Below are 21,924 nucleotides of genomic sequence, written 5' to 3' on the forward strand. Positions count from 1 at the left end.
TTTAAAACGTTCTTTCGGCATCTACGCTAGTTGGTGATACTGTTAGCAATGCGCGATATATTTTTCCCAAGTATTTACCTCTAAATCTCTCATCTTCAAATAAATCGATTTCTCGTCGGATGGTTTAGGATATAGCTGATTTCTGTATTGTATTTTGGTTCGTTGAAATATTTTTATTTATCGCTAATTCTAATTTTTGTTCAAGAGACAATTTCTTTTCACTATCGACAGTAATGACATCATAATCTTCGATAATTGAACCGAATTCTTCTGAATGTGGATATGTTTGTGGGTAAAAAAAATTCTAAGAAAATTTACTTTAAACTTAATCAGATTTAAATTGGTTATTTTCTTTTCTTTTTCATTTTCATTTTTAAAATCATTATAATTATGTAAATACCATAAGACATTTTCTATTTCAGTATGCCTTTCTTCTGTGCGATTTTTCAATGTAATAGATAATTCTTCAGGTAGTGATGTTATGCGGTTCTTTAAGTGACTGCAACATGAAATTTATTTTTGCATTAGCTGTTAATAAATTAGAATTTCTCCGACATAATGCCTCAAAAGTCAGTTTTATTGGAAGTAGAGCTGATATAGTTCTGGATATTAAGTCGAATTCACTATCTGAAAAATTAATTTACAGGTTTAAGTCGATTATTGATTTTTGGATTGGACTTCTCAGTTTCAAAAATTTTTCCATCATTAGGAGTAAACTATTCCAACGTGTTTTAGAATCTAATATTAACATATATTCTGTTTTATTTTCAGTTAGTATATATTTTAGTAAATTAAAAAAATTATAAATTATAGGAAGCAATTCTTCATAGGTTAATATTTCATCCTCATTAGCAATATCTTCTTCAACAATTACATTATCATTATCTTCCTTGTCAATATCACTCTCACTCTTACTCTCTTCAAAGTTGGAATCCGAAGTTTCTATATCCACAGTATTTGGATTCTTCTGTTCTTTATTTTTTTTTTTGGTATAATACATCTATTACTCCTAATTGAATTCCATGTGCACAGCACAATTGCTGATTTACACCAATCAACTTTCCAACTTTTTTCATAATTGTTGCTACATCAGTCGTTATGGATACAATATTTTCTTTCAGGGATAATCCATGTTCCGCTAATTTAGATTTAAGGAATTAATTAAGCCATTTATTAGCTAATTAATTTCGCCCGTTAGGGAGACATAAAAACAAAAACGTATACTGTTTTGCTATGTTCGCGATCACTGAGCATATAGCGGAGACAATTTTAAAAATTTTTAGTAAATACCGAAAAACCGGTATTTAAATTTGTACATACCGGTATTACAAAATTGTACAAATGGCTCAAAATACCGGTATTCGGTATCCTGGTATACCGGTATTGCAATCCCTAGTAGTAGTGGCAAGAAATTTTATCGCTTATTTGTTCTCCAATCGAAGTCTGTCTATCTTCTCTCCTCCCTCTTAACAAAATTTGGATCTTGAGAAGACCACAAATAACTTAAATGGCATTATGGAACAAAAGTTACGAAGTATAAATCTGTGGGGGAAATCTAACATTTGTAGCGTTATCTTCATAAACCAGTTAACAGCCTGTAAACAGAGATAATCACTTTTGTCTAGTGGTTATGTTACGCGTCTACGGAGCGTAGCGTCGCAGGTTCGATAATCGCTCTTACCAGTCTGCCACACATTTTTTACTGAATCAATCGTACGGATATATATTTGAATACCGTTTTGCTAACCCGAAATTTCATGGAGAACTGAAATTCTAATCACAAGATAGTATACCAAATATAATTTATTCAAGTCATTCGGTTTATAAATTACTGCGTTTGCAAGCATACGAAAGTACAGGCCGATGACGGGCATTCCTTCGACCGATTTGGCTCGAAATTTAATAAGAATCTATAATTTAAATGCTAAATATGTGAACCAAAATTTATTTACCTATCTATTTACAATTTGGATTTTCCGAATTACTTGTAATCGAACAACCAGACAGACAGATTTCTTGTGAATTTGTTTCGTTTAAAATTAGACAGAAATCTACAAATTTTGTCGTAATTCCATACACAAAATTTCATCTTTCTAGCTCAAAGTGTTTCTGAGTTACCGTGTTCACAGACAGACAGATATAAAGCCAAAAAGGTGTTTTTCGAAACTCAGAGAGGTTTGAAATATAAAGATTTGTCAAAATTTCGAGTTTCAAATTTTTGACGATTACGATACTTTCTCTGTACTTCATATACAAGAAAGTAAAAAATAAATAAATAACATAAAAATAAAAATAATTAATTGGAACTCAAAGAGGTCTGAATTGCGGAGATTCGCCAAAATATCGATTCGAAACTTCTTGGCGATTGCAATATACGTTTTCTATACTTCATATAGGATAAAGTAATTATTATATAAGAGGTTAAGGATAGCTTTCACATAAAATTTTCAGTTTTTTGCTCTTCGAAAATTTCTTTCTTTTTTTTATCAGCAGAAAAAATTATTTTTTTTAAAAAATAAAATTTAAACGATATCACTCAAGAATCACCATTATTCTTCAATACTCATTCATGCATTCTTTATTTCAACCACAAACTGTGTGACTGAGAAAAATCCTTTAATTTTTTATTTTACTTGAACAAAAATAATGGCAGAATACAAAAGCAAACTGTGCGCGTTCTTCTAGAATGTTATAAAGGTGTTAATTATATAAAAAGTTTGGAATCAAAGAACCCTGCAGCAGAAACAATGTTCGTGGAATTGAATGAAAAGTTCAACAAATGTATCCACAAATGATCACCTCTCTTTTGTTAGGGAGGGGTTTTGTTCTTTCACAAAACACATGCTTCAGAGGAGTTCAACGCAACTATTTACTTCTTGAACCGGAACTTTAGCTTATATCTGTCTGGTCACTCAGTCGTTCAAAAAGGGGCTTTCCGTTGCTCTATTTTGCACCAACCGAAACATCAGCTTCCGCTATTAAAAGGATCATGAATGAACACAGTTCTGTCATCGGTCATTTGAGCGGTGTATCATCACATTCTTCATTACAGTGTCATCTGAAATTCTAGAAGCACCGATTGAACTGGCATACAGAAGTTTCTTAAACGTTGGACTCTATAGTGATTTGCTTCCTCAACAACGGAGAGTATTTTCGTGGTAAGTTATAAAAGACGTGTTTCTGGTAAAAGTAAATAACAATTTGCGGATTTTAGTATCATATTTTTGTAATAAATTATGCAAGAAAAATGGATATCTTATAGCAGCACAATCTTTTTATAATGTATTTTCAATACTGTCTGGTATTCAAAACAAATATTGTAAAACATCTCGCACTATTTCTGCTGTAGGCAATAATGGTAAAAAAAACAATTAATGTGGAATGTAAGTCGGTAAACTATTTGTGACTCTGAATTAAGTATTTTGTAATTTAGAAATATTTATTCTAATAAAAAATAATTAATAATCAGAGTAAAATATTTACTCCAATTAAATATTTGGAGCTTAGATTCTTTTCAATATAAAGATAATATTAACAGAAGAACAAATGAAAATTTCCATTTAAAAGGGCAGTTTTAGTTGAAAATTACTTTCAGTATTACATATATATAACTAATCAAATAATTTCATTGATTTATTAAAAGGCATAGAATATATTTAAATAGAATCTTTCGCTTTAGTCATGCTTAGTCAATCTTTCGGTTTAGTCCTGTTTAGTCAACCTTTCGCTTTAGTTCTTCTAGGGGTCGCCGATTTGCTACGTGAATAAAGAGGAGCATTCTGTTAAAACATGATAATTATTATCTACAAATAAACCTGTAAGAATTCTTATTTTGGCACGTGTTTTAAATTAAAGTGCTGTGAGAAAATGACATCCAGTTTGCCTAAATTCAAATGTCAAGATTGCCTTTCGAGGAATTACTTAACTGTCAATGTTATATTTTAGGAATTTTTTGTTAAAATAAAATATAATAAGAAGTCAAATTTCTGTCAGCTCCAATGGCAATGAAAACTCAATGTTCTTTTGCTCAACACAGAATCGAATATTCTTTTGTGCTCATTTAAGGTTTTGTTGTAATTTCATTTTTTACCTTTAATCTAATTAATTAAATCTGAAGAAATTCTAAATTGATGAATTTTGTTCGAAAACTTGATTCGATTATTCTGCTATATATTTCAAAACAATACAAGCAGAAAAATATGCAAGAAGAAATTCATTTAGAAATAAGTTTGCTGTTTAACAGCAGTAAACATTATTAAAGGCCTATAACTTGTCCTTCTCAAATACAGTCACAGTTTATTAGTTTTAAAAGCTAATTTTTGCAATTTCAAATCTTCATACCTATTTTCTGACTAAAAAATTAATATTAAACAGTTAGTTCTTTGCTTATAACGGATCTAAATGTGTTCCTAATTATATAAATTATGTAACAGAATATTTAAAGCGGTAATTTCTTCATACTTAATTTAAATTACACAGTTAATAACTTTTAAGGAATAAGAGAATATCTATTAAGTTGTAACTTTTCAAAGTTGGAGAATTCAAAAAACGTTTAGAATTTCTGCCATTGTAATTAGCCTAAAATGATATTCGATCAGGAAAACGTGAATTGAAAAGATGACTTTTCATTCTTTCGTCCACATTATAAAAATATTAGGCGTACGATATATTTAAAAAAAAATGCTTAAAATATTTAATTGAAAAGAGATTCCTGTCAACACGGTGAGTTAACGAATTAATAATACAATAACAAAGTTGGCAAAATTTTTTTGATGAATCTAATCTTTTTAGATGATTTTTATCTAAGAAAAAAAATTTGATAAGAAAACCTATTTTTAAATCTCATTAATTTTGTCAGTAATTATTTGAAAATTCCAGAATATCATTTGAGAATTATGCAATTGAACAGAATATTAAGTACTTATACACTTAAAGAAACAGAATATTTTCTTAAAAAATATTTCTCTCGACAAAAAAAATTCTCATTGGTTAAAACTTAGAAAACATCATATGAAAGAAAAAAATTAAAATCTCTAACTCGAACCATTGTAATACGACAATATTTTAACCTTGATGCAACTAGCATTATTTTGAATTTAATTATGTAGCAACAATAATGTGCATAAAAAACAAAACATATTTAATATCCTAACAGCACACTAACAGCGTATATATACTATATACAGTAATTAAAACAATTATAACTATTGTTATAAAATTAAATAAAAATAATTTTAGAAACTTAAAATAAAAAAATAAAAAACAAAAATCAAAAAACTGGCAGAACTGAAAACTAATTTTTATAATTAAACAATAACATAGAGATATTTCCTTTTTCTCCAACATTATTAAGGAAAAAATGATAAAATTTTGACTAATTTTTAATTAAAAACTTAATTGCAATTTTCAGAAGGAATAGGGTTCCAAATAATAACTACGAATCTAATTTCATAGCTATAGATCCAACAATCTTCTCTGTGCAGCATTTACAGCTGTTTTTTCATAATGGATGTCACATGACATAATTTACATCTAGTATGATAGTTTATAAATAATATCGTGTTAAAATAAGTCTTGGTTAATTATAAAGGTGAGTGAATAAATTTTTAGTAAAAATCCGTTACAGTAAAATAAAGACAAAATTAGATAAGAGTACAATTGGATGTCAATAGAATTACTTGCCAATTATTTTTACAAAAATTCTACTATACTCCTTTCTAAGGATTGATTTGCCTATTTATTCATCAGGATGTGTGTTTAACAAAATAGTGTTTTGAATAAGAACAAAGAAATAATTTCCTATAAAAAATAAAGGTTACACACATTTATTTGTGTTTTTTTTAAGGTCCTCCTGAAATGGTACAGAGCTTTTCTATAAGCTTTTTCATTGTTATTTGCATCATACTGTGCTGTCAGCTATCAATTATTGAGGGTAGAAGAACAAATTCTAAACCGAGGAAAGGCCTAAGACGTCAAGGAATCGACATTGGGGAATTTCCAGGTTGGTGCTTTAAAAAATTCTAAGCTTTACACAAACAACTTAATGTATTGATTAAACAAACAATATAAATATCAAACAAACAATTAAACTGAAAGTTGAAATCAAAACATATTGATTCAAAATCATCGAATATGTTTTCAATAGTTCATGGAGACCGCGGTGGCCAGGTGGTAAGGTCTCGGCTTCGGAACCGGAGTATTTCTGGCTTGAGACTCAATTCCGCCGAAGAACCGACGTATAAGTAGATCTGGTGAACGGGGCCGAACGTCCTACTGCTGATGTGGTGCGGAAGAATGGGAGAGGGGGTGCCAGCTCAGGTGTCGTCCTCATCCTCTGATCGCAGTTCAAAATTACGAGGTCCGTCTTAAAATAGCCTTTATGCTGCTTTAAAAAGCGGGACGTTAATATCATTGAATTCAATAGTCACGATGCAAATTCAAATGGAACATTAAATCAAATTAAATTAAGTTAGGAAATTCGGGAAGAGGGATAAAGAGATATCTTAACAAAGGTATCCTTCCATTTTTTTTATTTTATTGTATAGGTACAAATCTACACGCTTTAGACCGCTCTGAGTTAGAAAAACATATTTGATGGGTAAATGTCCGTTTATCTGTCTGACAGCGGTAACTGAAAAACGCTTTGAGCTTGAAGGTGGAAATTTGGTATACGGTATCACACTAAGTTTGTATATCTCTGTCAAATTTTGATTAAAATCTGATCAGAGGAAGTCCGGCTGTCCGGTTGTTCAAGTATAAGTTAACATGATAACTACAAAACGAAAAGAGCTAGACAGATAGGATTCAATATACAGATTTGACATCGATAGTTTAGACTCCTCCCAAATATTGAGCCAAATTCAACTACGGGTTGACTGTCTATCGGTTTCTATTTTAAGAAAAATGTAAACACGGTAACTGAAAAATTCATTGACTTAAATACATCAAATTTGATATGGAATTTTGTAACAACGAACGTAGTGTCAATTTTTTTGTTTCAGTCAGCTGCGAAAAAACGCGTCTAAAACGCACTTTCTATTATCCAATATTAGTAATCGCATGTCAGGTGTTAATCACCGAAAAATTCACCAAGAATGACACGATAGATTCAGTAATAATGCTAAATTCACGTCAAAAGTTAGTATTTCTTGGCTATTGTACCTCAATGTCATGCAACGCTTTCTCTGGGATGACAAGTTTATTAGAGGCTAGGGGGGGGGAGTTATTAGGGGCTAAATTTTGCGATGACCACTCCCTCTATTATATATTTTTGCTAACCTTCATACTAATATGTTTACTGAAAAATTAAAATTACTTCGTTCTTAAATTGAACTATGTACTGTAAATAGATAGCGAGAATAATACCGGAGATATCATCTTGTTTAACCCTTTAAAGGACCATTTTTTTTCTAGTCATATTATGTTAAAATATTTTTAGGCTTGAAATTAGAATAAGATAAATGATACATTTAGCTCATTAGATAAACTTAATTTGAGTAATTAATTGATTTGGTTAATTAATAATTAAGTAACAAATCAAGACGCATTATTTTGTCTGAGATAAAGAACTGAAGCATCTAAGTTTCTGACTTGACTTACTAAAAAAATGTGTCAGAACTTATACCAACCTACATAATTTCATACAAAGATTGATAAATTTGACGGGAAGCATACTTCCCACGGCCCTAGAAACGGTTAAATATTTTCCAGCTGGGCAAACCAAAAGGAGACGCGACAGGTGAGAGCGCACAAGACAGAGCGCCAATGATTAGTTTTGCGATATAAAATTGAATATTTATTGCAAAATGAAATTGAAATTCTAATATAAATATATTTGCATACGATTCTGTTATCTGTGCGCATAAAACGCTTATCTACACATATACGCATGCACACTTTATAGATATTAGTTTAAAAATGGGTGTTTAAAATTTTAAAACACTTGTATATTATTATATTGCAACAATATAATTCTAATCATAACCAAAAGTATAGTTATTCCTCTTAAGAAACGATTTGAAATTGATGATGAGAATATTTATTTTTATATAATTCGAATAATATTCACAAATTGACTGAAAACTATATAGCAAATATTTAAATCCGAATTGATATTGATTGTCAAATTGTGCTCTCAAGGCTCACAATACTGCGAAATTTATTCAAAAATAATCCCTTCAAGTTGTATCTAAGTATTTTTTTTTATTGTTCTGAAAATTAACTGATTAAATAATGAAAATTATCATCGCATATGCAGGAAAATCTTTCTTTCGATTGAAAAAGAATTTTAAAAAAAATTACTTGAAATCTAGAAGTAGTCAAGAACAACTTACTTTCTTAAGCATCTTACATGTTGTTTACGCAGAAGCCAAAAAAATAAAGTTATTATGATGATATCAACAAATTTACTTTAAAAAGAGTAAGAAAATTGTAGGAGAAATAACATATTGTTACGAATCTGTGATGCTGCTTCCCAGCATAGTTGGTTCCATCATCAGAAAGACTGTTTTACAGTCATCTGTATTGGACGGAGTCCGGATGTCGCGTTGGATGTCCCAGAGCTTGGCTACCATTTGGCGACGAATTTGGTGACTTTGGCACCAAAATAGATTATACCCGAAACATCGAGAATTTTCCCGATCCGTCCATTGGGAACCGAGATACGTCTCGAAAGTTCCTGATTGGTTGAGAGGTTTCTAGCCCCGCCTCCTGATACCTATAAAAGGAGGCAGTCTGCAGCTGCCGGGAGTAGGCGGAATCGACGGTGAGGAACGAGTCTTCCAGAGATTAGCAGAGCAGCGACGGAGTCAAGCTAGTGCTGAATTAAGCTGTGCGCTACTGTCTGCAGTAGAGTCTTATTGTGTGCACATCTCGGCTGAAGATAATTGTCTTCTCTGTGCTGTATATAGTTGTCGTCTTCGTGCTGTCCTGTGTGTCTTCGTGTAAATAAACGTTGTTTTTTTTTCTACTGCTGATTGAGCATTCTCCACACCATATAACTTCCACTATCCAAACGAACCCAGAAATTTCGTAACAATATCATAACTTTATTCGAGTAAATTGCATACTAAATTATATTTTATCAGTTTATGAAGTAATTATTTTATTGCTTGATTTATTAACGATTATTTAAGTGATATAAATGTAATTAAAACCCACATAGATCTTTTAAGACTTTACAACATTAATTTATGCAATGTAATAAACAATAAAACACAGTAAATTATTATTTTGTAGCACGAAATTTGTTTTAAGACCTTGCATATCAACTTTGTATCGGGCCTGTCTTTTGTTTTCACCGATCTGGACTAGCCGGAGGGTGTTTTATACGTAAACACCCTCCATATCAACAAATATTATGGATCATATATATTTATACTACTAATATAGAGAGCTTACAGATATAGACGAATAGAACTCCTCATTTTATGCGCGATCTTCAGTACGCAAGCACGATTTGCCGATTTGGGGGGAATGTCACGGAGTGCTTGAACTTCAAAGTTCTTAACCACCGTCATAACAGGTGAATAGAATAAATGATGAAGCATGAGATATGAAGTGGAGTCATCCATTCTGGGCATATATTTATTTTCACTATTCAAAACAATCTATTGGCACGAATCTATGGATAATTGTCTTAAGGTTTATAGCCTAGACTTTTCTTTGAAGAGAATGCTTTGGTTTTCTTTTCTTCTAGAATAAATCCTTTAAGCCCGAATTGTTATTAAAGGATTTATGAACTTTGAAAATTACAATTATTTTTATAAGTTATTATTATAAAACTTATTGTCCATGTATTTTATAATTCATTTAGAGAAGATCTACGCCAACATGAATCTATTCTTTTTGAATAATTATCACTTTGTAGCAATCGGTGGCTTCACTAACTCATCAACTGTTAAACTAAAGAAAAAAAAAACCTTTGAAATAAAGTAAAAGAAATTATAATTATCTATCGCCTTTCGGAATTATTCATTGATACGGCCTGGCCACGCATATTGGAAATGTAAGATTCTTTTCTTTCCTCCGCCATTATTCCTTTCCCAGATTTTCCATCTAGAAAATCAGATTAAAAAAAAATTATTTAGTATCCACATAAACTTTTTAATCCGGCGCAAAAACTAAAATAACAAAATATTTAATTGTAGGTCACTTTCAAGAGTATGACTTCTTCAGTGTAACACTTATATTAAAAAAAAAAAAAAAAGGAAATTATTTAAAAATAAAATGCTATAAAAATGTGCAAAAACTTTCCAACACAATATGTGTATTCTTATAGAGAATTTGCCAGTGCTCTTAATTTATGTGCCAATCAGCCTATCGCAAAATAAAAGTTGGGCAACTCTCTAAACAAATTAAAAAAATGAAAAGAAAAAAAAAGATTTCTAAGAACTTTATTCTTACATTTAAATATTTGATTTTAATTTCAATACGTTGGAGCAAAAAATTCTTAAGAAGAAAAAAAGAAAAAAAAATATCCTGAAAATATCACAAAATAAGAGAAATTCTCGAGGTTTATTCAAGGTTTCTAAGAACATCTTTTCATTGTTTGCAAATTTTAGTTTTCTTTCTTTCTTTCTTTTTTAATTCCAAGAAAACCGTGTTGAATCTAGACAATTCCAAAAATATGTATACATAGAATTTAAAATAAAACCAGTATATTGCGTTTTATAAGAACCTAAGAGATTTAGAATGACCTATTTATATAGAGAGGAGTGACGTGTGCAGTTGCGGATTTAGGTATTTAGCGGCCCTAGGAGTGCATGTTATGAGGATCCTTATATCCTTAATAAGATGTGCAATTTAGTTCCACATTTCAAATTTTAACAACAGTTTGTTTTACAGTTTAATATCATATTTTATCATGTTAATGATTTATTTTAGATTAATCTCTCTTTTTTTTTTACTTAATTAAGTTTGTGAAAATATGTCTTTATATATTATGATTCCAGACTGCTTGGCTATCAGACCTCTTGGCATTTTCAGAACAATATTATTGAAGTAGAGGTTAAATATTTATAAATAATCTAATAATTAAATGGACCTAAAAATTTATATAAGAATCTGATCAATTATGCTTGATTAAATAATGATATTGTCTTAATATTCTTTATCATTCTCAGAATTTGCATTTTTTTTCTAAATATATTTATTTGGCGATTAGGAAAATAATGTGTTTTAATCGATTTGCTTTCGACTTAATTGTCCAAGGCAGCTGTCTAATCAGTCTAGTTTAAAATCCGGCCCCGATGGTGTATAAGGGTTGCTGGTTTACTGTGCATTTTATTTTTTACTACCCCCCTCTCCCAATTTGTTTTTAAAAAGCGACATAAACCCTGTAAAACTTTGCCTCCATTGCGTTTTCAATTTACTTTCATTTAGTTATATTAACGTCCCGTTTTAAAGCAAAACTGGGGCTATTTCGGCAAGGACCTCTTAATTTTTGAGCCGCTGTCAGATGACGAGCACGAAATCCTCCCTCTTCAAACTTCCGCACTACACCAATAGAAGACATTTGAAACGACGGATTTAACATGCACTAGACCCACTTACATGGCGATTCTTCGGTGGAATCCGAAGCGGCACTCTTGGGAACCTGCAACCCTCTGGTCGTGAAAGCAGGACCTTATCACCAAGCCATCGCATTCCTCATTGGGTTCCCAAGAGTGCCGCTCAATGCGTTTACACTACTTTTATAGCATCCATCGCGACTCAATTAAAAGAAAAAAATAGATATAATATTGATTTTTTTATATATAAGAAAGCTAATTTTATTGTTATTTTAGGTGAGCTTGACAACAGAAGACAAGGTCGCCCAGGGCAAGATGGAGATGTTTACGAATTTCATAGATTTCAACATTATGGATTCAAAACACCTGCACCGAGCACTTTTAGTCTCGAAAGCATGTTGGCATTCCTAGCACCACTAGCTACTCTTCCCATAATCGCTAGCGCAGCTCTGAGTAGTATGGCGGCAATTCTACCGACTCTTACGACAGAAGGTAAATAATGCGTGGAAATTATTCGTTCTTTTTCTGCTCTGAAAGTAATAAAATTTGATCAGGTGATTCACTGCTTAACATCGTGCATGATTTTAGTTTATTGCCCTACGCAGAATTTGATTTACATAACAAACCGTTAGAAAACACTGGAATATTTTCGTAAAACGCCTTTCGTTTGACTCATCGCTTCAGAACCAAATTTAAGATAATTTAGCATTTAATCTAAGGTTTATGACCTTTCTTGTATTCTCTATTAATTCCAACTTGTGTTATTTTTTTCCAGCTTTCGATAAGCTTGTTTTGATAGATCCTTCTACAACATTGAATATTTGGTAGCACTTTAAACTGCAACTGACAGAATATTTTTTCAACGACAACAAATATTGATAATAAAGTAATGTTATATTTTATGCTAAAAATATCAAACTTTTTTTTTACAGTATTCACTTTCATTAAATTAGAATGTTAGAATTCAAGCATTAATATTTATAAAGAAACGAATTTCATTGGAACATGGCGAATTCGAAGTTGATGGAATCAAAAATATGAAAACTTATCCTAATTCAAATTATGAAAAAACTGGGTTTAAACATGAGTGCACCAAAAGCGTTTTTTTAACTATTAATAGCAGCAAATATTTTTTTATTATTATTTAATAGCTTTAATAAACAAACCATAATTAATAAAAAAGTTATAAGTACCTTTGTACGGGAAGTATAAATCATTATTATCGAAATTATTAATATCTTTGAAAATTAATACCTTCAATAAATAAATGCGTAATGTTAATAAAGAGACAATATGCAACATATCGGATACAAAAATATCTGCTATCAATAAAAGAGAATGTCTGTGTGTCCTATAGAACAGACTGTTGAACTTAGAATGACAGAATTTCGCACAGACATACTTCAAAAAAATATTTTGAATATTTTGAAAAGTAAAAATGTATACTTCGGAGGGATTTGGTTCGTAAATTTAAATCAAATAAAAACTAAGCAATGGTTTATTGTTTGACCTCGGTAATTTCGCGAAATATTATTAAATAAAAATAATTGTTGACCCATCTTTAAATTTAAAATCGTATCTTATCAATTAATACCACACGATTTTTATTTTACCGATTTTGAGAAATTAAAAAAAAGTATTTTCACTATAATTTGTAATAAAGTAGTATCAACATATATGTACACACATTCGATTTTATAGTTAGAAGAAATTATTATTAAATTCTTTGGTCATGGATAATTGCCCTTTCTTTTTGTTTAATTTTACTGAAGAGATTCTTTGTGGAATCTATTGTTAGAGTCCCCTAAATTATTTAATATATCCAACATATACTGAAAGATTATACTACATATTTAATATTTTCAGCATTATATTCCATTCCAAAGAATGTATTGTTAGACGTATTAATTTATACTTATAATAAAGCCCAACGTGTGTGTGTGTTGGCGCTCCACAGGCCAGATCGTTCGACCTACAGCTACCAAATTTGGCATGTGTATACCTTCGATTCTGGGAATGTGCATCTCGGAGCGATTTTTTTAAAATTTTTCATTAGAATTTTAATCAATTAAAAATTAAGCGAAATTTCGGCGATTTTCCGCGATAACTTCCAAAATATTACAGCACAAAAAATTTTTTAACAAAAAGCAATAAACATTTTTTTTAATATATATAGAAAAGGAATAAACAAATATTTTTATCCAATCAAAATGATTAAATCGCAGACGAAAATGATTAAGAAACTCTGTTCTAAAATAATGATGGATAGAATTTTTAATTTTGTAGAATTAATGTTTCCATATATTCTAAATTTGTCTTTAACATCTACCTACATAATTATTTTTGATTTTATTCTTTTCGATAAGCACTGATTTTCGGGGTTCTTTTTTCTGTGGAATATTTTTTTCGAAAATATTCCAATAATACGAAACATTGAATAAATCCTAATTTTGTAGATTTCGAGAACTTTAAATTTGTTTCATGAAATCTGACTACATGGAAATGTATGGAAATATGATAAGAAAATATGTTACTCACACTTTCTGAAATTATAGAAAAAATATGTAGAAAGTAATAAATTATGAGCTATTGAATTTACTAAGTTTAAGAGTAATAGTGGTTCAAAAATTTTACAGTAATTAATTGAAGCTTTTATTACTGTTATAAACTAGAAAATAACATTCTCGTAAAATTCTCCAATGTATTATATTTTTGGAAATGGGGAGGACATTTTCCGATCCATCTCCTTCACATTAATGCCCGAATGGAAACGTTGTTTTTCAGAAGCATTATCCAGTACATGAAAGCAGTGAATTCACTGGAATCGAGCGCATTGGAACGAGCAATATTATAAATGAGATTCTTTTCTTCTTTCATATCCTGAGTTCATTCTGCCATTTGTTGTAATAAGCTCGTTGCAAGAACAATCGCTTATTTGAACTATGTATGCGATTTACATTTCTGTTTACTCTTTACTTTTTTTATGCGATTTCCCACCACATCAACCGACTGGAATAACATCTCATTCATGTGAAGTGATTTTTTTTTTTCTCCCAACGTTGTTATATAATTCCATACTTCATTGCCACTGACTGATATTTCAAAGTCTATTTATCGACCGGGCTTCATATTCAGACCCAATATAATATACCCAAACGATTAAAAGTGAAAGGTATATCAGTTGTTTCTTTTAGTTCTTTTAATCATAGTTAAATACATTTTGAAGGCATGAAAATTGATATGAAACAGAAATTTTAGAAAAATAATTCTAAAATAGATCAGAGCCTTTCTTTACATAAAGAAATCTGAGCTAATTTTTACAAGAATTAATAAAATTGATGAAAAAAATAGCGCTTAAAGGAATATGGTATCGTTGATAAGATAGAATTTTGAATTTTAAGATGGTGTTAAAATATTTCTATACTCTGTTCCAATCTAACTTGGCAGTAGTGTATATTCTACGCATGCCTAATCGCAGTCGTTGTCAGGGGATCTGGGTTACTTTAAAGTACAAAGTTACTGGAAATGAAGATCGCTGGCGAAACTTTATCTCGCAAATTTTTCGCCAAATAATAAACATTTATTAACTTTATTATATTATCATTTTAAATCAGAGAATTAATTATTTCCTTATTTTCATTATTTTGTTCAATATTATTGATACATTATTTTAATAAATCATTAAAGTTATTTCATTTCGCTTCATCTTTTTTCAAAAAAAAAAAAAAAAAAATCCATATTTTTCAATATTCTGTAAAGCGTTGTTTTGCTAATGTTTTTCGAAAAGATATCATCGTTTACATCTTTTAAAACTTTATCTAATGTTGGGAACTGATTTCTACGAAAAAATGCATGAATTTTTCGTCGAATACAGGATAATGTAAAGTCATTATATTTTACAAGCCTTGAATATTTACCTACTGAGCCTGGTCGCTTCTTTCCAAGGGTGCTTAAAGGACTGCATGCCTTTATTTCTTTTTTCAAGCGGAAAACTGTTCTTTGAGAAATACCTGTAAGATACGAAACTTTATCAACGATTTGATTGGTAGAATCTTGAGGATTTTTTTTTCTCGGAGTCTAAAATAAATATTTATTATGTTTCTGCGTACTGCACTTTTTATTGGTTTCCCTCGTCTTGAAAGTGTATACAACGTGGTCGGTGATAACACTTTTTCAGACATTTTAGAAGTGAATAGTGTGGTGAAAGCTTATAAGCCAGTTAACAACTACGCTGCACAAGCAATTGCTTTTGTATCATGGTCATGTTACTGGCCTGCGAACCACAAGGTCCCATGTTCTATTTTCGCTCATAACCAACCCGCCACAATAGAAAGGACGACTTGAATAAATATTCAACAATTGAAACTAATAGCTACTAATGTGATTAACAGTATCAAAAATATCAGCTGGTAGCAAAGCGAGAATAAAAAAGTACGAATGATGATAATAATGGTTGCGAACTAAATGAAGCAAAGTTGGCGGTGATGTACAAGAAAAACGTGCCAAATATTTGACCTTGAAGACCGGTTCTAGCCCAAGTGGAATTCATTATGTCAATCTTTTGGTTTTATTCGTTAGCTTTATTTACAAAATATTTAACAAGCACTTCTAACTTGAGAATAATTTTAAATACATGCTGATAAAAAAACGATTTTTGTAATTTGTGATATTATTTAATAAATTTCTGTGCATTTAGTTATTTTAAAGTCAAAATTGATGGGGAACTCTTTCCCAACGCGAAGCGTCACATTTTCTGCCTTTTACAGTACATCCAAGTTAGGCTGAAATAGATTATAATGAAATAATTTGAACGTAGTTACTTTCTGAAAATCGGTAAAATTTCTGCAGTAACTTTCAGAAATTAACTCTGCAGTAGCATGTAAGTTAATTGCAATTTCTAATTAATTGAATATGTAATTAACTTGCGTGCTTTAAAGAAATTAGTGGTATTCTTTCTCTTGTCCTAAAGAATAAAAGTGCAAAGTTTCGTTAAAATCGGCCCCTACATTTAGGAAGAAATGTGGAACATTCATACATATATACATAAATAGCCAATGACTTTCATTTTTAAAGGGTGTCCCAAAATTAACACACGATTTGAATTTGCCACCATTCATACAGTAAATTGTTGGCAACCTTATTAAAAAACATTTGACAGCTGATAGTTTAGGGTTAGTAAAAATGAAGCGTTACACGATAAAACAACGTGTTAACGCAAGATTTGAATTTAGAAAAAATAAATAAATAAAATTGTTATATTTTTATTGAATTGTAAAGTACGCAGGATAGGGTTATGTATCGAATAACACATAGTGCAAATTGCCTTCACGGCTTTGCTGGTCCATACACACTCTTCCGTCGAAATTTCCCATTCCCATTTTGCATAAATGTGGTTGAATTTCGCTGACGCAACGTTGAATTTCTTCCTTCAAGGCACGACTGCTTGTGGGCTTGTTGGCATAGACCTTTGACTTCAAATAACTCCATAAAAAGAAATCCAATAATGTTAGATCACACGATCTAGGGCGCCAATTCTCACTTGCATCCGCCAGACTTTCATTATTTTTGAAATATTGTTCAACAATGAAAACACGTTTGTTTTATCGTGTAACGCTCCACTTTTATTAACTGATAAATAATCTTTTAATAGGGTTGCTAAATGAACTCTTTATTGAACGAATGGTGGCAAATTCAAATCTTGCATTAATTTTGGGATACCCTTTATTAAAATTGCGAGAACTTCCTGCATTTGAAAAATAACCCTTAATTAATAACAATAAAATATTTTTTTTCATTTTTTTGTTTTGTTTTTAGGTATGGTGAAGGGCAGAGGAAGAAGAGAAGCTGTTCAAGACATGTTAAACTCCTCGTTCAATTTTAATTCATCCTCGTGGGAACTCACGTCAAGAGGAGACATTTCAAGAGAGCGTGATATCCGTGACATAGACATAATCCATAAGTACCTCAAACAAATGAGCCCCAAAGCCGATTACAACGATCAGGTCATGGCCTCATATTTGCAATGCAGTGGAATGCTCAGTTACAATAACCACTGTTTGGAGAGATTAGCCTGCCAGTTTTCAGACAGTTCGTCAAAAATGCCATCGCTCGAAAAAGATGTTTCATCCTTGTAAGTCCTAAATTTATATTATATTTATTTATATAGCATCTGTAAGAATTTTTTTTAAATTACAGTATTTATGATGTTACGAAACTTAGTGAATAATTTTTTTAAACCAACGAAAATACATTTCAAGAAATTTTCTCGCATATTCTCTGATATAAGTATTATTTCCCCCTCCTCTTTCAAATAAAATTATAAATTGCTTGGGCAAAGGTCGTGTAGGCTTCAAGAACTCATATTTTTATTTTCAGAGTTCTACACATAAGAATTGTGTGCTTTTAAAAACACAGTAAAAAAAAAAAAACAACAACAACAACAACAAAAAACAGTACTTGAATTTTAATTGCATGGCACTGACGAACACTAGTTATGAAATATCGATCTTTGGCTTAAAGCTAGCATTATTAGCGAATCTAGTGTGCGACCTTTGACATTTCTTTGGCGATAAAAATTTGGCATGCAGTTAATATACAAGCACCAGAAAATTAAATATGTATTTTGAATACCTTTTCCCCAACCGAATGAAATCAAAATTTGACGCATAATTATAATTGTAGTCACAGAATCACATATCATTTATTAAAGTCATTGCATTTTGAGATACCTGATTTACAGTATGCAGAACTGCAGACGGATAAACGTTCAACGCTTTTACAAACGTGGTTCAAAATTTGATACAATCCTACATTTTCGATATTAAATCTGTGCACCAAATTTTATTTAACTATCACTTTGAATTTTGTAGTTCTAGGGCCCGTCTTTACTTGAATAGCCGAACAGACTTCATCTACATGGACTTCACGCAAAATTTGATAGATATGTGCAAGTTTGAGGTTCAAACTCGCAAAGTTAGGGTACGTAGCCGAGTAACAAGCCACTAGACAAAAGTGTACACTCCCTTCCGGAGGTTGTTATCTGGCTTTTGAAGTTACCACCACAATACTCCCCCACCAGTGAGTTGGTGGAGTTTTATCGCGCCAGTTATGTCGAGCGACGAACGTGATTATCACGCCAAGCGTTATGGCGGGCGACATCGAGCGTGTGTAAGTAGTTGCTGCCTGTAGATGGCGCCACGGCAGTTACACGAAGGTTGCGTTTGTTCAGAACCACGGTCACCAATGTGCTAGTTGAGGTTCGAGCTCGCAACGTTAGGGTTCATAGTCGAGTAACAAAGCCACTAGACAAAAGTGTGCACTTCCTTCCAGACGTTGTTATCTGGCTTATGAAGTTACCACCACAGATATCTACAAATTTAGCTTTGAAACCATATACCAAATTTCATCTGTCAAACTCTAAACTTTTTTTAATTATCGTATTGCCAGACAGACAAAGAGACATAGTTCCAAAAATGTAGTTTTTGGCTTCAATGAGGCCTGCAACGCAGAGGTTCGTCGAAATTTCGAGTTCGAATTTTTTGACGATTACAATTCTTTTTCTTTCTATACTTCGTATACGAGAAAGTAAAAAGCAGTTTTCTGTTAAAGTAAGCTAAGTTTTATCTGCTTGAATAATAGATTATTGTGAAACTTATATTTACTTTTATCTCACAGACACAAATTATCACAGTATTGTTTTCACTTCAATTTTTCCTTTGAAATCTGTGACAATCTCAATAAGATCAAATTCTTTTATCTATAGAACGCGTCAATAAAACAAGATAAATCATTTTAACGCTTAAATTTTATCAGTCTTAACAATAAATAAATAAAAGTAGAGGAATCGGAGATAACAACATCCTTTTTTAACAGCATTTATATGTCACTCCTTTTTATTAAATGCATCTCCAACTATGATTAAAATATTCAAAAGAGCTGAAACGAAGAAGTTAATAAATATACTTTCAATCTGTATAATACTTATGGGAATCATTTACAGTACTTTTTGTACAAGTGGGAATAAAACTGTATTGTAATGGAAAAAGAGAATATAGCACCAAGAGAAAACTCGAAATGATAAATTTTAAAATACAAATAAAAATAATAATAATGAAAGTATTGGATGGAAAATGGAAAACTGTCTTCAATATATCGAATGGTATTTTATGATGCAAACATGTTTACCATGCTGTAAAAACAAATATATAAATAAAAGAACTTTAAAATTATTGGTAAAAGACAAGATTGCACCGAAAATGTAGATCAAGAAAATCAAAGAAAAGAAATGAAGGACATAGTTCTTATTCCATCACATAAATCATTTTTCGTTTAAAGAGTACCTCTCATAAAGAAAAAGAGCAAAACAAAATGTTAAAAGAAATAATAAAAATTACTCTCTTAACGAGCGATGTTTCGCAGAACCAATAATGATGAGACACCTTGACATCACATGCAAGATTCGCTTGTATCTCTGTTATTAGTCTGTGTCGAGAGCGCTTTGATACGAATCCTTATTTCTGGATGGAAGAAGTTTTGGGTGGATAGCAGTATCGATCGCAACTCCGAAAGGTTTCTTGTGAAACATTGATTAATGAGATTGTGCCTGGCCAAAATTGTGCGGTTAGAGATCACTAACAACGACATCAATGAATTGGTGAAGGAATATTGTCAGAATTACAGAAGAGCTTGTGGGGCTGCTTTCTGTGTCACACACACACACACAAATGCGGAGTAGATTTGGTCAGAAGAGAAGAAAACAATAGCCTCAGGAAAGCAACAACCTTTCATTGAAATAAGGATGATTTTGTATCTCATGATTTTAATGAGTCTACTTTTTAAGCTTTCCCGAGGCCAGATTTTTTATTTTAATTATCTGTGTGTGAACTCAGTAACTTAACTGCTGTATGGATTTATAAGTGTGGGCGAAAATTGAGAACAAAAAGTTTGTCTATTTGTATTTTGAAACAATAACTCAAAAAGCTAAAAGCATGAAATTTAACAGTTTTATGATCAGAATTGTAAGTATGTATCAGATTTTGCGCTAGATTCATCAACGTGTTAACAGTCTGCATATTCGCCATATGCCATAGAAAGAAATAAAAAATGCAATGCGTTAGATAAATACATTGCATCAAATTTTATCTGCAAACGGATAAAAGGGAGATGCCCCAAAACGGCATACTCTTTTCTCTTTATATAATTTGCGGCACGAAATGTGCCTCATTATGCTAATATACAAGAAGTTCTGGGAAGAACAATCCATTTGGTTGATCTCTTAACGGGACATAGAATCCGAAATATAATGACTTTGTACAATCACGAATATTTTAAAAGATTTATAAAAATTAGACAGAATATTGAAAAAGATTTATACTAATAACATTGGATGTTGTTTTTTTTCACTTCAAGATTTATGGTGGATTTCGACAGCGTGATATTACAATCGCAAAACTTTTGCCAATGCAGGGCATGCAGACTCGATGATCTTCATCTTCTGCTTCAGCTGTAAGAAAATTATTAATAACATGATAAATGATTTGCAACTTAAATTCAGATAATTTTATCATAGGGTTTTTTTTTTCAATAAAATATATATAAGAATAGTTTTTTTTAAAAGTTTAAGATTAACTGAACATATTAAATTGAAGAGAAAGGGTAAATCATGAATTTAAATTATTTTAATGAATCACTGACCATTTACAAAAATTTTCTGAAGCACTTTTCCGTCGTTTTAGCACTATGGTGTACGTTTAATAGATTTTTGAGGTACTCCCTTCTAACAGTCTCCAAAAATGAGGCGAAAGCCTGTGTGAAAAACCACCTAATAATAAAAACGTTTTTGAACATTATTTCAGAAGTTACTGGCAAATAACTCGTGCAAGGGGGAGGGGATTCTATGAAAATTGTAACTCGGCAAAACTGGTACTAGTATATAATGCATAACTTCGTTATCCAAGCATATTTATGCCAAATAGTTATCTTTAAATAGAATGGTCTGTTTCGCAAAGTGCCAATAGAAAAGGAGATAGATATACTTATATTTTTTTTTATCAGTTACAAAGATTAAGAATATAACATAATTTTTAAAAAATGACAAGGGGGGGGGGACTAATTTCTTGTAATTATTCTATAAATTAAATTTTTTCATTTCTTATTTTTATAATTGTAATTAAAGCAAACATTTAATTTCTATCCTTTCTTTTCCAGAATAATTTATACTATACTGAATAATAAGCATATAAAGCCTGAGTTCAAAGAAAGAATAAGAAAGGCAGCATTTTATGGCAGAGACACCAATGGACGATGTGGATCATACTTCTGCTCAAGGAATGACTTCAGACAGATATAACTATTGCATATTGACAGAATAAGGAATGCTTATCATTTTGCACAAAAGGCCAGTGGAAGAATACTC

At 31.0% G+C, this 21,924-nt stretch overlaps 1 protein-coding gene across 1 annotated transcript; it reads left to right on the forward strand.

Moving 5' to 3' along the window:
* The first annotated feature begins 3,042 nt into the window (after positions 1-3,042).
* On the forward strand, positions 3,043-21,905 carry LOC129961924 (uncharacterized). Its single transcript, XM_056075561.1, has 5 exons — positions 3,043-3,158; positions 5,846-6,001; positions 11,787-12,002; positions 17,325-17,640; positions 21,717-21,905. The coding sequence occupies exons 2-5, from the start codon at positions 5,857-5,859 to the stop codon at positions 21,856-21,858; spliced, it is 819 nt and encodes a 272-aa protein (XP_055931536.1). The 5' UTR covers positions 3,043-3,158; positions 5,846-5,856; the 3' UTR covers positions 21,859-21,905.
* Positions 21,906-21,924: the final 19 nt, after the last annotated feature.

This window comes from Argiope bruennichi, chromosome 2 (genome assembly GCF_947563725.1).
Source record: "Argiope bruennichi chromosome 2, qqArgBrue1.1, whole genome shotgun sequence".
Classification (NCBI taxonomy): domain Eukaryota; kingdom Metazoa; phylum Arthropoda; class Arachnida; order Araneae; family Araneidae; genus Argiope; species Argiope bruennichi.